General features: G+C 55.3%; 5 protein-coding genes across 5 annotated transcripts; all 5 read right to left on the bottom strand.

The window, feature by feature from the left end:
- Positions 1-341: 341 nt before the first annotated feature.
- V2A60_008589 (uncharacterized protein) lies at positions 342-1,187 on the bottom strand (the record flags this gene model as incomplete). Its single annotated transcript, XM_083259861.1, has 1 exon — positions 342-1,187. One exon carries the CDS (start codon positions 1,185-1,187, stop codon positions 342-344), a length of 846 nt encoding a protein of 281 aa, XP_083115987.1.
- Positions 1,188-1,840: 653 nt separating this feature from the next.
- On the bottom strand, positions 1,841-3,693 carry V2A60_008588 (meiosis protein SPO22/ZIP4 like-domain-containing protein; the record flags this gene model as incomplete). The annotated part of the gene is made up of 6 exons (XM_083259860.1): positions 1,841-1,895; positions 1,950-2,146; positions 2,264-3,033; positions 3,087-3,378; positions 3,439-3,456; positions 3,517-3,693. The coding sequence occupies 6 exons, from the start codon at positions 3,691-3,693 to the stop codon at positions 1,841-1,843; spliced, it is 1,509 nt and encodes a 502-aa protein (XP_083115986.1).
- A 1,091-nt stretch (positions 3,694-4,784) lies between these two features.
- V2A60_008587 (uncharacterized protein) lies at positions 4,785-6,153 on the bottom strand (the record flags this gene model as incomplete). The annotated part of the gene is made up of 2 exons (XM_083259859.1): positions 4,785-5,482; positions 5,601-6,153. The coding sequence occupies 2 exons, from the start codon at positions 6,151-6,153 to the stop codon at positions 4,785-4,787; spliced, it is 1,251 nt and encodes a 416-aa protein (XP_083115985.1).
- A 1,977-nt stretch (positions 6,154-8,130) lies between these two features.
- On the bottom strand, positions 8,131-12,533 carry V2A60_008586 (molybdopterin binding aldehyde oxidase/xanthine dehydrogenase; the record flags this gene model as incomplete). The annotated part of the gene is made up of 2 exons (XM_083259858.1): positions 8,131-12,205; positions 12,349-12,533. 2 exons carry the CDS (start codon positions 12,531-12,533, stop codon positions 8,131-8,133), a joined length of 4,260 nt encoding a protein of 1,419 aa, XP_083115984.1.
- Positions 12,534-14,110: 1,577 nt separating this feature from the next.
- On the bottom strand, positions 14,111-15,839 carry V2A60_008585 (kynurenine--oxoglutarate transaminase; the record flags this gene model as incomplete). Its single annotated transcript, XM_083259857.1, has 5 exons — positions 14,111-14,613; positions 14,690-14,905; positions 14,995-15,164; positions 15,231-15,563; positions 15,661-15,839. 5 exons carry the CDS (start codon positions 15,837-15,839, stop codon positions 14,111-14,113), a joined length of 1,401 nt encoding a protein of 466 aa, XP_083115983.1.
- Between the last annotated feature and the right edge of the window lie 252 nt (positions 15,840-16,091).

Genomic DNA, 16,091 nt, shown 5'->3' with positions numbered 1-16,091 from the left:
GTTACTCATAATTCTCTCCTGATATCCAGCAATAGCAATTGCCCCCATTTTCTGCCAACGCCTTCCTTGTCTCGAACCATCCAGTTCCGTAGACTCTATATCAAGCAAGAATGAAAAGCTGGATAATGACTGAATTCTCGCAATTTTAAGCTCAGGATGACCCAATCTTTGATCGATATTGGTCGCGTCCACCAACGCTCGCCATAGCTTGCCGATCTGCGAGTCCTTGTTCCATACCTCTAACTGAATGTCCTGTGAGCGCCCACGCACCAACGAGACCAGCGCCTTTGCATGTGTGATATATAGCGTCACTCAGACATGCGCGGTGGCGGGTGAGAAGGCTAGTGATATGCCCAAGGCGCGGCCGGCCCAGTGATCTGTCCGGTGCTCGGATCGTAGGATGGGAACCTGACAGACGCCGAGAAGGCTGCTTCGACGGGAGGTAGTGCCTTGAAGCGCTCACGAAGCCTGTATTTCGCCTCGGAACGGTCCTTATCATCAAGTGATTTGAGGGATCTACGTGAAACCGCCCGGGAAACCTCACTCTCCGACTGACCAATCGCGCAGCGCGCCACCTGGGAGTCAATGAGGCGCCACCCTGTCGTATTGAATTCCCCCCTTCCCCTTTGCGCCCGCCGCAATATGCGCGCTATTCGGGAGAATTTAGGCACCCGAAGTATCGGCAGAGTCCGAACAGTACTCATGGGTAAATTAAATTGCACGCTGGCCTGTAGTGGTCGCAGCGCCCTGTAGCGGTGATTAGTTGAGAGGCACGTGTCGCACAGGCGATGGCAGGCGAGCAGGTAGAGGTAAGTGCCCGAATTCTCGCACAGGTCACACGTGGGGCGGCAGAAGGCATTGTAGAGATCGCGACAGGCAATCGTGCTATCGACTCCGGTGGCGGTCATGATGCGGATAGTGTCTGGCGCGCATTCAAGGAGGGTACGGAACTCGCGAAGAGTGCCCACGGCGCGCTTCATGTTCTTGCTGACACTCTCGATGCGGATGAGGCTGCGGATGTCGGTGACCAGGAGGATCTGCTGCAGGGTCTCAAAGGGAAACGCGCCGAGTTTGCCGAGACTGGCCTTGTCGAGAACACTCTCGGTATCGTACCACTCACGCGGCTGTTTGGTGCGCCTGTCAGGGAACCGACCTGATAGGCTGGGGTCGAGAAAATTTTCAGCCATTGCGAAACTGTCAGGAATTAGACTCTCAAATAGGGAAGTGGTGAGAGTAGCTGAGAGTCAGTGAGTCTTGAAAGTAAATGTGAGGATAGAAAGGCTTGAAGGCAATCACCACATCGGCTTGAGAAGTGGAAGAAGAAACAACCTTCAGTCGGGACCATACCCAAGGCTAGGAAAATGATGATGAAGAGGAAACGGGAAAGCGAAAAAAGAAGAAATAGAGATATACACACCTGAAATCCCGCTGAGCAGTTGGGAAGCTGCAGGCGTACCGATCACTAGTTGTGATAGTGATGCACCTTGTGAACTTGGCCCTCAGATGGCGAGTCACTGACAAACAGGGCCTTTGGTGAGAGCTGTGACAGCCCTGGACAGCTTCAAATTCGAAAAGTCGATGAACGGCAAAATGCACTCCAAGCCCCAAAGCTGATAGGTACAGACCGAGAAAAAAAGTCATAATTCAGTAAATATAGAAAGAGCGTGTTCAGCATCATGGTTATCCAACGACAAAATATATATAGATCAACGAATGCAAACCAGCCCAGGTTCCAGTATAAACATGATCGATTCCAATTCTCCACTCAGAACGCCTGGCCCAACGCCCGTACCCTTGGTAAAGAAAAATCAACTCTCGGAAAAGAACAGAATTGCGGTATTTATTCCGGCGTAGGCGGATCATGAGGCAGAAAGTTTCCTACAATAAGCGCAGGCCTTTATTTTTGTCAGTAAGCATAAGATGGGTAGTAAAGCGGCTCATGGACATACAGCTTATGCTCGTCGCGACGAATGGTAAAAGAGAAGCAGCACTTCATGATCGGATGGTCTGACAAGTCGCTGGGGTTCTTGAGCGAGCACGCCGTGAGCAGAGTGTCATGGGAGGGGTCAAAGGCAATGGTGCCAAATTCTTCCCAGTAGCGTACCATGGACTCTTCGGTGAGAATCTCATGTAGTGCGATCTTGCCCTGTTTGGATTGTCAGCAAAGTCATCCAGTTGAGTTCATTCTATTTCATGCCTCTTTTGCAAAAAAGAGAGCACCTCACAAAAGTACCTTGCCAAAAGCAGAGGGGAAAAAACTTACATCGCGCAATTGATCAACAGGTACGTTTATGAGCTCTGCCATCTCCTTGTTTCCTCGGAATATTTCCCCTGTTCGTCGCCAACAGCAGGCCGGCACGGCCATACTTGCAAAAACACGATCATAGTCCATGAGCTGACGCTCAAACCACATCTCGACATAGAGCAGCTGCAGATCTGTGAGTCCCTGGGCCTTCTCACGGAACTTTGGACGAAAATGGTGGATAGTGCGGAGAATCTTTTGCTTCGATGAGGCAGCAATATGGCCGTCGAGATACTTGCCGAGGCGCGCATAACCGTTAATGTAGTTGAAGGGTTTGAGGAGTCCCGCATCGTATTTGGCCATGAGCACCCTCGACATTCGCTCCTCGCCGATAGCGTTACCCGCAGGGTCGGCGGCTTGGAGATAATACTCGCGCTCCTTGTCCTTGTCAGCAGCGGCAGCGATGCGCGACGAGCGCGTGCGACCGGGAGTGCCGGTTGAAGCAGCACTAGCAGGAGGCGGAGGGGGCATGGATGTGGTGAGATTGGGAGAGCCAGACTGGGCGGCATTAAAGCTGGCCGCAAGTTCAGACTGGCTGCGCGCAAATGTTGGCGTGGTGGTCTGAGTGTCATCGGGGGCGATGCCGGGCTCGTCCAAAAGGTTGCTATTGAGGAAGTCGTTGAGGAGCTTAAATTCGTGGGTAACGTTGTCGCCGACCATGTAGTTGGGATTGTACTGGTTCATGCCGTTGAAGTTTTGGGCCGTCAGCCAGGCATCGGAAAACCCGGCGACTGAGACACGTCAGTACGTCATGGCAAAGCGCTGTATGACATTAATTACATACACTGGTTCATGTTTCCTGTAGGGTTGATGGCACCGGGCTGCATGTCCAGGTTCGGGACCATGCCGAGGCCGTTGTTGCCCTGGCCAAGGACGCCCCCAAAGCCAGAGTTGGAGCGCTGCCGGCCGTTGAATGCTGGCGGGGGACCCATAGTGGTTGATGCAGAAGAGGCAGCCTCCGAGTCCTCGACAGAGCCCTGCTTAGACGTCTTTGGCTTCTTGATATCGCTCTCGCGGGGTTGATCGTGACAGAGGTGGCCAATGTTTCGCTTGATGCATCTTGTGCAAGGTCGCTCCTAGAGTCGGTTAGTGGGAGGCGGCGGAAGGCTTGGCATAGGTCGGTTTCGACCACGTACAAGATCGCAGGTCATGTGCTACCACAGCAGTTAGCAAGAGAAAAGTCCAGAAAAGGGTCGCTAGTGGGCAACACTTACAGAACGACGACAGTAGACGCAGGCATGATTGACCTTGCGGCGCTTTTTGGGACTCGTCTTTTGCGCGCCGTTGCCATTCGTGTCCTTGATGGTGGCTTCTTTGATAGGCCCGCCGGACTTGGGCTTGGCCTTGTCCTTGCCGTTGGGGGCGGCATCGAGAGATTTGCGGTCCGTCATGTCACACGAGCTGATCCCATCCAACAGGGTAGGGTAGGATAGTGGCGTCCGAGTTCAGCCGAAGTGGGTAGAGAGCTCAGGAGGGCGCCGTGTCGCTCGTCGTGGAAACGCTGAGCGGTGCAGTTTATAAAGCGTCGCGGCGAGAGCAGTTCCCATGTGTCAACGGGCAAGGGTAGGCCGTCGAGCGTATTTAAGCTGGGAGATTGGGTGGGCACGCGGGGAGTCGGTGCGCGGATGTCTGCGGGTATGTCGCGTGGGAAAATGATATAAAGGTTCCCAAAATTTAGCGAATAGTATCAGCTACTGTACGAGGCGCAGAGAAACAAATATTGCGGTGTCGTGTCGTGGTGGTGGTTGAAAGCGCAAAAGGTAGTATGTGGGAGGAGCGCAAAAGGTAGTATGTGGGAGGAGCGCAAAAGCCGCGGTTCGGCAACACGACAGTCAGGTGCGTCAGTAGTACCGCACGTAGAGGGTGCGGCCGAGAGAGCCCTGCAGCAAATGACTAGAGCGGAGAAAAAAAATGAAGGAAAAATTGTAGTTGGTGTAGATGTCAATTGTGTCGCATCGTGCTGGAGAGTGTCGTCTTCTTTTTAATTGTGCTGGTCGGCCCAGAGAGAAAAACGTGGGGAAGTGAAGGAGGGAAGAAGCGCAGAGGAGCAGCTGAAGATTTGGGCGGACCAGCACCTTCAGCCTGCCAGCTGCCAATTGCGAAATGCCAGCTGCCGGGCCGGCGGCCTTGCAAACGGGCGACACCTGCAAACGGGCGCGGATCCAGCCACTAGCAGCGCCCGTGAAGTTGCTGAGCAAACAGTCCACCACGCCCTGCCCGGCTAGGTACCTACCCTAGAGCATACAGTAGCATTTGCTACTCGAGCAAGTCGCCCAAATCACACTCAACAACACTCAAGACAATGATATATCTTGATTTATATTACAATTTGCTCGATATAAATGTCGAAATCAAAATCATTATGACTGTTCTGTCCGCGATTTTGTCATATCACGCCGCCATATCGATGATCACTCCTCACTATCTATCGCTCTTTCGTCTCGACAAACAGGACTTTCCTGGACTGCTCACCAACCTACTTCTAGATAATGTGTCCATCTCCAACGCGCCGTGTCTGCCCATCACTCCCAGGAAGCTCAACAGCAGCAGCTCTGGCTTGCCCTGGTAGCCCGGGTGCTTCATAAAGTCTTGTCGTGGAGCCGGCATCCACTTCATACGAATCTGAGCCTTGGCTGCTGTTCATTTCATGAACATTATGCACCTGATATGGATCAGGTCGCTGGCTTCCAGGTACTTCATGGGCGCCGCGCGGCCCATACGAACCTGACCGTTGACTGCCGCTCACTTCATGAACGTCGCGCGCCCCAAATGAGCCACGGCGCTGACTGCCATTTACTTCATGAACACCGCGCGCTTCAAACGAACCAGACCGTTGACTCCCCTTCAATTCCTGAACGCTATGCACGACGGCGGCACTCTTCGCCGCCAACTCGTTTCGCGTCGGCGATTGTTCACGATATTTGCTCACTCCCAAATCTTTCACCTCTACCGCCCCGTGATCTCCTTGCCCCCCGCCGCGTTCCTCCATGACAACTCCGTCTGGCATCCTGTTCCTGGCAGTCTGTCGTTTGCGCCAGAGCAACAAGCCGATACCAGCAATGATCAGCAGTGCGACAACAGGAACCGCAACTCCTACGCCAATCTTCACGGTGTTGGACGGGCCTGAGCCGCCGCCTCGCCCACCGTCCACAAACACCGTCTCTGTTTCCTGGACGACAACTATGTTGCCGATTCACCGCGTCAGAAACAAAAACCATAGAGCATAGCGGATAAGGGACGGGCGGGCAAACCTAGAGGAGCAGGATTGACGCGGCCAAGCCGAGCAGCAGCAACATACCTTGGGAGCTCGTGCCGTCAGCGCCACTGGCCCTTGTCTGCGTGACGGTGGTTTTTTGCGTCGTTGTGGAGATGCCCTGGCCGCCCGTCGTCTTGGAAGCCTGGCTCGAATCCGTTTTCTGTCCGGTCGTAGGGGCGGTGGAAGAGGCACTCTCGCTGCTGCTCGATGTCGGCTCGGCGGCCGTGTAGCCCAGGACGCCGGCATCCTGCGAGTACCCGGCATCCTTGCAATACCCAGCGTAGATGCTTCTCAGAGAGCTGAGGTCACGGGTGAGGTCACCAGCAGAGCAGCGAGACGAGACACACTTCTCGATGGCCACGCTCGCCTTGCTGATGGACTCGGTGGCGGTCGGGCAGTAGCAGTCGTTCTCGTACGGATCGCCGCAACCCAAAGCCAGAGGGAGGTTGCCCTGGTAGTTGTACCAGGCGCAGTAGCGGATACACTGGTGCGCCTGGTTGGGAATGACAGATGTTATGGAGGCAGAGGCACCCAAAACAGGACTGGCCAGGGCGATGAGGGCAGCCAACGAGGGCAAGAGTTGTGGCTGTCTCATGTTGGCGTGATGTCGAGAGATCAATCGAAACGTGAAGAAGAAGCGGAGAGAAACGATCTGAGATTGATGGCACAACTCTCATTCATATCACAAGAAGGGTCTCCGTGGGTTATTATCAGCCAGAGCTTGATGTGTGCCCGATGTGATAAGCGCCCAGGGCTTACACGGGAAACTTGAGCAACCACACAGAAGCGATGCTCATTTCCAGGGACTGTCCACCAGTTCCAATACACAGTGCACCACGAGACAGGATATTTCCGGGGTCTGCCGTGCATCCTGGCTTACACTTGAGATGAGCTGAAAAAAACGGGGTTGAGAATGTGGGAGGACGCCTTCCGCAGAATGGACGAGCTGAACCCATTGCTTGGAGGAGCTGAAGGCCATTTCGGGTGCAATCCTTGAAGACGATCCTTGCTGCATATCGCCTTTTGGCTCAATATAGTAAGTTGGCTTCAGGTGCATCTGCATTTACAGGGGGGGGGGGTCTGCTCGGCGGTTAATAAAAGGTTATCCTTCCTTTGTGGACCAAGCATCGTTCAGCCTTACCCGGCCAGGCTGATTGTGTTAGCGAGGATTGGATCATCAACTACCCATCCTGTGCTGCAGTTCGACACCGACGGCTATCAATTTTCATCTGTTCAAGGCGTTATTTCTGGATTTCGTGCAACACATCCCATCCCCCCCCTCTCTTCCAATCACCTTTTACATCTTGCTAACAGAGATGTGCCAGGCCAAGGACGGCCTCAGAAAAAGCAACCTGCATGTCCGACGGGGATGAGAGTCCAATTTTAACTTGTTGTTTCGAAATATGCAGGGACCGCAGACGCCATGGAGGCCCATGGTCCAAGACACGCAGCTGACCGACCGCCGCGCACCACCATCTACCTCGACCGCGCATACACATATCAGGACAGGAAAAACAAGAAGGAAACGATCAAAAGCGTTCCTGGGCTATACATGCTACTCTGGGCAGTGGCCTGCCCCCCCCCTCCCCCCACGCCCTCTTTCTCTGTTTAGCCCCGTCAACGCAATCGATCAAGAGCATAACTTAGCGCGGGGCGGGGGATTTCTTTTTTTATCCATCTGGTTTGGCCGTCGACGTGGCTGACTCTACCATGGCAGGGGCTTGCTTTGATGGCAGAGTTTCTCAGCAGCCTATTGGATTGTTGATTGGCTGCCGTAAAACTTTCTCAACTCCCCGTTCCCTCCTTTTTGTGCCTGATGATGAAGCTGGACCACTTTCCTCCAAGCCCGCTCAAGCATGTCCCTGATGAGGCAAAGGAAAGGCGCGAACGGTAAATTAAAGGATGGATCGCGCCAAGCACTGACTAGTCTCATGCGGATATCGATTTCTTTTTCAATCGACAGAATCACGGGCCGGCTCGCCTAGATATGAAGTGGGCCCTCAGAGAGACAGAGAGACGGGGAGAGAGGATCTGCTTGATGTTGCGTATATTTCTTCATTAGAAACGTGAAGAAACCACAAAAAGTCACCAGCCCGCATCTTCAAGCATGGTTCTCTCAGAAATTCTCCTGATTCTCCCTTCCTGCCTCTCTCCTTCTCGCCTCCGTGTGGTTTTTGATGAAAAAGGGGGACGACACTTTATTACTTGCAGCAACAAAAAACACCACCAAACGGCCCCCTTGTCCTCCCGTTGGGTTGGGCCGAGTGGCGTACCTCTTTACGGCGGCCGGCATCATGCACACACTGACAATTTCCACCCAGTTTCTTAAGTAGTTTTTGATGCACGGGAGTACATTCCTTTTGAGTAATTGAATCCGGTCAGCCATTCCATATTGTGTTTTGAAAAAAAAATCGGACCATTGCCTATATACAATATATCATTCTCTTGGCAAAAAAGAGCCCAGGGTTGGACAAAAAAAGAAAAAAGAAAAAGAAAAAGACATCATAATTCATATTCGCTCACATTTGCCGCCCATGAATAAAACACCCGTCAATAATGACCTATGTATTCCTTAAATATACACAAAGAAACTCTTCTCCCCTTCTTTGGGCTGCACCCGCGCCCTCTTCATGATGCTGTCCTCGCACGCCAGGCGGATGCGCTCCGACGTGGCCGGGCTTTCGAGCCTCAGCAGACCGGGGGAGTCGTTTGCGCCGACCGCGGCCTCGACGCCCTCGGCGCGGCGCGCCGCCTTGAGGGCGTGGCGGATGGCGAAGAAGACGACGCTGCCGAGGAACAGCGGGGGCTCGCCGACGCCGCGGCTGCGCTGGATGGTGCGGAGCTCCTTCCACTCGACGTCCTTGAGGAGCGCGACGTTGAACTTTTGGGGAATGTCGCGGAAGCCGGGAATCTTGTAGGCGCCGGGCCCGCGGGTGAAGAGGTTGCCGGCCATGGGCCCGCCGGCGAGCCAGAGCGACTCCTCCATGGTGAAGAGCCCCATGCCCTGCACAAAGGCGCCCTGGATCTGGCCGTAGTCGATGGCCGGGTTGATGGACTGGCCCACGTCCATCTTGATGTCGGCCTCGAGGCACGTCCATGCGCCCGTCAGCAGGTCGACCTCGACCTCGGACGCCGCCACGCCCTGCGTAAAGTAAAAGAACATCTTGCCCTTGTTCTCGGTCCACGAGTAGCCAATCTCGGGCGTCTTGTAGAAGCCCTGCGCCGACAAGTTGACGCGGTCAAAGTAAGCCGCGTGCGCAATGTCCTTCATCGTCGCGTCCTTGCCGAGCTTCTCGCGGTACGGCCGGAGGCGCTCGTTAAGCTGCTCGCACGCGTTGTAGACGGCGAACCCGTTAAGGTCCGACGACGCCGACGCCGCCGTCGCCGAGGCGTTGGCGACCGTGTTAGTCGCCGTCTCAGAGATGAAGACATTGTCCAGAGGCACGCCCAGCGCCTGCGCCGCAATCATGGTCATCTTGGTGTGCAGGCCCTGACCCATCTCGGTTCCGCCGTGCGCCACCAGCACCGAGCCGTCGTGGTAGATGTGCACCAGCGCGCCGGCTTGATTCAGCCACAGCGCTGTAAACGAGATGCCGAATTTGGTCGGGATAATGGAAAGACCGCGCTTGCGCCACTTGTTCTCTAGGTTGAACTCGGCAATGGCGCGCCGCCTTTCGGTGTAGTGGAAGCCGTCGTACACCTGCTTGTACATCAAGGGCACGTGCCAGTCCTGCAACATCTGGTTAAAGTGCGTCTCCTCGTGGTGCTTATAAAAGTTGATCTCGCGAAGCGTTTCCACCGGCATGCCAAGGCGGTCGGCGACTTCTTCCATGTACGTCTCGGCGATGAACATGCCCTGGGGCCCGCCAAAGCCGCGAAAGGCCGTGTTGGAGACGGTGTTGGTCTTGCACACGCGGCCGCGGACAAACACGTTGGGGATGCTATAGCAGCCGTCGGAGTGCGTCATGGCGCGTTCGCAGACGGCAGTGCTCAGGTCAAATGTCCAGCCAGCGTTGTTGTAGACGGACAGGTCGAGAGCTTGGAGCTTGCCGTCCTTGTTGACACCGACCTTGTAGTGGGCCAGGAAAGGATGGCGCTGCCCCATGGTGAGCATGTCCTCTTCACGAGTGAGCATGCAGCGAACAGGACGCTTCGTCTTCTTGGCGGCCAAAGCAACGACGGAGCTGAGGATCACGGACCGCGACTCCTTGCCACCAAAGCCACCACCCAATCTCTTGACGCGTACGACAACCTTGTTGGCCGCCACGCCACAGGTTCGAGCGGCAAACACTTGCGTCTCGTTGGCGTTCTGGGTGCTGGCAAAGATTTCAATCGCACCATCTTCAGGTGACGGTACAGCCAAACAAGCGTTGGTCTCGAGATAAAAGTGCTCCTGGCCGCCCATTCTGGCAGTACCCGTGAAAACGAAATCGCAGTTCTTGAACGCTTCCTCGGTGTTACCCTTTTTGATCTCTCTGTAGACAGGGTGGAAGCTTTCCTGTTCGATGGCCTCTTCCATGGTGAGGACACAGGGCAGCGTCTCATACTCCACCTTGACAGCACGGGCAGCTTCGGTAGCCTTGTTGGGAGAGGTGGCCAGTATCATGGCGATCGCCTGGCCTGCGGTAAACACCTCGCCCTCGGCAAAGAAGCGCTCGTCAAAGTGTGGCGGGCCAAACTTGTTGGCCTCTTCGTCAGGCATATCACTAGCGTCAATGTAATCAACCACACCAGGCATATCGAGTGCCTTGGAGTAGTCAACTGACAGGATCTTGGCGCGTGCTTTTGTCGACAGCACCCAGCAGCCATAGAGCTCATTCTTCATCTGTGGTATGTCGTCGGTGTACTGGGCCTCACCGGTAGTCTGCTTCAGGGCGGCGACGTGCGGGTTCGATTTGCCTGTCACCTCGAGCTCGTACTTTTGCGCCGAGTCGTGGTCAATCTTGCCTACGGACAGCTCTCTCTCAATCTCATCGACAGCCTGTTTGTCCACATCCTTGCCGTTGAGGGCCGAGAGAACGTCATGGTAGAAGCGGTAAAAGAAGCCAAAGGCGAGCGCCTTACGGTACGAGGCCATACCGCCGGGAACACTGAACTGCATGTCGAATTCGCGGCCGAGCGCGCTCATGACGCCCTCGAGCGTTTCTAGCTCCGCAAAAGGCTTGCCGATGAGGTATTCCTCGGCCGACTTGGCGGAGACCGTGGTGGCCGCCATGCCACCATAGATGAGATTTGTCTCCTGAACGATGCCCGCGTCATCCAGCTTTACGCGGAGGGCGCTGGTGACAATGGCAATGTCGTCGTCCTTTCTCTTGGCCTGCTTGTAGGTTCGGTAGAATTCACCCTTGGCAGCGGTGACGGGGATGCGAATGGATGCAATAATGGCATCGGGGGCTAGCGCCGTCCTGCGGTAGCCGGTGAAGAACTGGGACATGTGAATTTCGGTCTCTTCCGTGGCCGACTTGGCAACGAGAACGGCGTTGGCACCCCAGAGCGCGGGGTTCAAGTCGGAAATGGGCGAAGCCGTGACGAGGTTGCCTGCCGGCGTACCGACGTTACGAATTTGTCGACCGGCAAAGTATTTGAGCTGCTTCAAGATGCCTTGAAAGACTTGTCCGCGGGTCGGGCCATAGTGCTCCATGGCCGTCTCGCAGAGCTTCTCCAGATCAGTGAGCGTGACATTGCCACCGACCTCAATATGATCATCACCAAACTCGTATTGCCTGAGCTCGGCAATGTCGCCGACGTAGACGGACACTGGGTACTGCAGCGCCTTGAACTTGATTTCAATCTGGGTCTCGGTGCTGCCGCCGATAATTTTGGCCTGGGGGTAGACGCTCTTGATTTGCAGGAGCTGGTCTAGCGTGACGGGGCGATACCACGTCTTTTTCTTGGTGCCAAAGGCCAGAGGCCGCATTTCGTGTTTTTTGAGCTGCGGCGGAAAGATGAGTTGGGTCTCGGGGTTGTACTCGATGAAGCCGGGCGGGGTGAAGCGTTTGATGGGCTGGTCGTCCTTCATCTTGTCCATGCAGCATCCGCCGTTGGCAGGGCCGTTGCCATTTTCCATGCAGCAGCCACTGCCGTTTTTCTTTCCATTTGCGCCATTCACACCGTTTGTGCCATTTGTTCCGTTTGTGTGGTTTGTACCATTTGTACCATTTGCACCATTTGTGCCATTTGCTCCGTTCGTGGGATTCACGCCATTTGATGTGCCATTCGTCTTATCCATGCAACATCCTCCTCCATTCGCGCCGGCGCCGGCGCCGCAGCCCTTGCTCACGCTAAACGTCTGAGCGGCGTCGAGGATGGGCCGGTAGCCGGTGCAGCGGCAGAGGTTGCCGTCAAAGGCCTCCTCGACGTCGTGCTCGGAGGGGGCGTCGTTGTTGCGCAGCAGGGCGTAGAGGCTCATGACGATGCCGGGGGTGCAGAAGCCGCACTGGCTGCCGTTGCCGGCGGCGACGCGCTCCTGGGCGGGATGGGGCCGGCGCGTGTTGCCGATGCCCTCGATGGTGATGACGTGCTTGCCGTCGAGGCTGACGAGGGGCGCCAGGCAGGCGTTGACGGAGGCGTGGTAGATTTGGCGGGTCGTGGGGTTGAACTGGGAGACGACAATGGTGCAGGCGCCGCAGCCGCCTTCTCCGCAGCCGCTTTGGGGTTTATTTTGTTAGAATGGATGATTTTCAACCCAAAGAATAGAAACATTTTTTTTGGTGGTCAAAGGACAAGGTGTCTAGTCCGTTGTCCTACTTCTTGGGAAAGGGAAAGAAAGCCAAGGGAGAAAAGAGCATACAGTTTGGTGCCGGTGAGGCCGATGCCGCGGAGGTATTCGAGGACGGTAACCTCGGGGTCAATGTCGTCGAGGACAACCCGGGTGCCGTTGAGGTAGAAGCGCAGCGTACCGTCAAACTCGGCCGTCAGGGCGGCGAGGTCCGAGGCTTTGGGCTCATTTTTGACGTCGACGGCGGTGGGAGCCATGGTCTCGGACTTTTTATCGCCCGTTGGAGGGGAGGGGGGGGGGGGGGGGCACGTTGTGGCAGCGGGCTATCGGTGTGCGGCCGCGGGGTGGTTTGGTGTGTTTGAAGCTCCTTGTCGGGTCAAGACTTTTTTCGTTTCTGTTTGTTTTCAAGGAGACGTAAAAACAAAATAGAAAGGAGGAAATGATGAAGGAAAAAGAAGAAGAAGAAGAGAAAGGGAAGGACGGAGAAGGAGGAGAGTTGGCAAAAAAAGAAGGCTCGACAAACGACGGGGCAAAGTTGAGTCGAGTCGGGGAGGAGGATGGGGCCGGGTCCAGGTTTATTAAGCCGATAGCAGTACTCCGTACTATTAATACTGCAGTAATAGCTGGCGAGCAGATGGAGAGATGCGACCCCGCAAACGACGGGGACCGAGTACCGATCCTGGTTTCAAGAGACGAAGGGATTAAAAAAAAAATCAAGACATTATCGTCATCAAATGTTGTCTTGACTCGCCATTTATTTATTGATTCTTTTTTTCTTCTTTCGCCCTACAAGGATGCAAGGGGCGACAGGTATTATATCTGTATCCGTACCTGCAAGTGCTGTCGGCAAAGTACTGGTGGGAGCAATGTAATGCACCAGTTTTTTGATGCACAATATCTGCCCGATGATTGGACATTTTATTGTCTTTATGCCGGTCCTGCTCTTACCCAGCATTCTTATCCCCTCCCCCCTCTTCTTCCCCCTTCCCCGGGTGGCGACCGAGTGCGGGGGTGGGTGGCGTGCGCAAGGGGGGTACAGCTACTACCTATCAGCACTGGGTAGTTATCAGGTTTATTCTTCTTTCCAGCAAGCATCCGTCTTGACCTGTTCTTGACTGTTTAAAAGCGCTGTTTTTCTTTTTCTTTTTCAAAACTTACTTATCTAGGCCAGTCCCAAATATCACGTCAACACTCCATTCTTGTTAAAAAAAAAAAATCTTCAAAAGCCTGCATCTGGAGAAAACAATCTCATCTCTACATTATTAGATACACTGCCCTCTCAAGATAAAGCCCCACCCCGCCTCCAATTTTGGCCCATCCGTCGGCCGGCTCCGGACTCTCCTCTTCGGGACTCTCCACCCGCCGACGTCCCTTCTTCTTCTTCTTTTAGGTCTGCATGGGCAGATGATAACATGGCAGCATTTGGCTGCACAACCACCCTTGGCGATAGATTCTCAAGATGGTCATTATTCTCTTCTTCTACTCTGCGAACCCCCTTCCCCTGGTCATTTCTGCATCATCGGCGTGGACCGGGCCTTTTTTCCTTCTTTCTTTTCCTTGTTTCCTTTACCCCGGACCCAGTCAACCCGCCACAACAACCACATCCACAGGGTGACAGGCCGGCCTACCCCGGACCAGATATTCAATGCATGACACATCAACTTTAAAGGAAATTTACCCCGTCACATCTCAATCTCATCTCTCATCTCTCTTCAGTTTTTCGTCCCTTTATCCCTTCTTCCATCATGCCCCATCTCCTATTCTCTCCATTACCAACTCTACCACCACCATCGTCACCTCCTCCACTCACCCGCGCCTCCCCTCCCCGGTCCCTCTACTCCTCCGCCGCCATGTACTTCTTCAACCCCCGTAGCTTCTCCTTGGCCTCCTCCAGCACCGCGTCATCCTTGCACACCGCGAACCGGATGTAGTCCTCGGCCAGGTGCGCGTTCTCGTCCGTGTAGAACTCCGTCGGCGGGATCGCCGCCACGCCCACCTCCTGGATCAGAAACCACGCCAGCTTAAAGTCCCGCGGCCGGCTCGCCACGTGCGCCGGGAACGGGTAGTCGGCCGGCACCCGCACCTTGGCCATGTTGACCAGCACAAAGTAGCCGCCCTCGGGCTCCGAGTACGGCAGGCCCAGCTCCCCCCACACCTCGTTGAACCGGTCCATCTTGCCCTTCATCTCCTTGATCGTCTCGTCCCAGAAGCCCTGCTTGTCTGCCTGTTCAAACCCGACTGCGCACGCTTCCTGCAGCGGCGACACCGACGAGTAGCAAATCCGCGTGTGTGCTGCCGACACGTACTTGATCAGGTGTTCCGGTCCAATGAGCCAGCCTGCCAAGAAAACGTTCGTCAGTATGCCATCACGTATATAGATGCCGCAAGTTGGGAAAAGGCCGTGCATCCTTACCCACCCGCCAGCCTGTGGCGTAAAAGTTCTTGCCCGCCGAGCCCACCGTCAGCGTCAGTCGTTCGACCTCGGGCGATAGCGTCGCGATGCGTGTAAAAGGCACATAGTACAGCTTGTCATAGACCTCATCCGAAAGAATGATGATTTCATTCTTGACACACAGATCCGCAATCTTTTGCAGCTCATCCCTGGAAAACACCTTGCCCACGGGGTTATCTACTCACGTTAGCATCACAAGCAACAACCTTTCTCCCTCGTCTCCCCTCAAAAAAAAAAAAAAAATAGCAGCTTCGGGCAGTACGTACGAGGAGTGTTGATGACAATCATCTTCGTCTTGGCCGTAATCGCACGCTCCAGCTCATCAAAGTCTATCGTCCAGTCTGCCGCCGAAGACGTCGCCGTCGCGCCCGTCGCAGGCGGGTGCAGGGGCACGTAGACAATCTTGCCGCCCGGCATCTGAATGTTTGAAATGTACCTGGTACCCATCGTCAGCACGCTTCTCCTCCGCACCAGGTCCGGTCCCCGCCCACAGATGACGTACTGGTCGAAGAAGGGCTCAAAGATGATGACCTCGTCACCGTCCTCGAGAAACGCCATAAACGCGCTCAGCATACCCTCATTGGCGCCCGTCGTGATGGTCACCTCCGTGTCGGGGTCGATTTGACGGCCCCAGTATGGCGTGTACGAGTCGGCAATGGCCTTCTTGAGACGCGGTCGTCCCTTGGTCGGCGAGTACTGGTTGCAGTCGACGCGATCCAGCGCCTCCTTGGCCGCGTCCAGGATAAAAGGCGGCGGGTTGTACCCGAAGAAGCCTTGGCCCATGTTCACGATGGGCTGCTTGGGCGACGCGGCGGCCGCTTCGTTGATGATGGACCTGTCGTGACGGGGGCACACACCACCGGTCAGCCATCCAGTCTTCCATGTACGGCTGAGAGAAGAGGGCGAGATGGGGTCATTTCCCGGCTTCTTACCACACATCTTGCTTCTGGCCAGATACCCGCGCCGCGGGCTTCAGTTTGCCGGAGAGGCTCATGGTCGTGCAGAGCCCTCGGTTCGCGCTCGTGGTGCGGAGCGAGGTCGGGCGGATTGGTGAGGCAGCGGCGGCGAGCTTGCGGACAAGTGGACGAGTCGGCGCAGCTGATGCAGACATTCGTTGGGATGCCGAATCCTGCTCACGCAAGCTGTAGAAAGGTCGTAAAGAGCCCGCGATTTAATGTGGATTGATTTCGAAACTACCTTTCCCGCGGGACCGTGGGAAAAGCGCACCAACTTGCGTGACGTTTTGGTTTGGCGGGGTTAAACCGGGTAGAGGGGGCAGCCGTTATCGCAGTTGCAGTTTGTTTCCTGTGAGGCTTGCCCGTCCCTAGCCGCGCCCTTGCAGTAAGCTTCAAGCACGCCATCG

Source organism: Cordyceps javanica, chromosome 6 (genome assembly GCF_051103115.1).
Source record: "Cordyceps javanica chromosome 6, complete sequence".
NCBI lineage: Eukaryota > Fungi > Ascomycota > Sordariomycetes > Hypocreales > Cordycipitaceae > Cordyceps > Cordyceps javanica.
The sequence above is the reverse complement of the archived record's forward strand: the minus strand, read 5'-3'. Positions and strand labels throughout refer to the sequence as shown.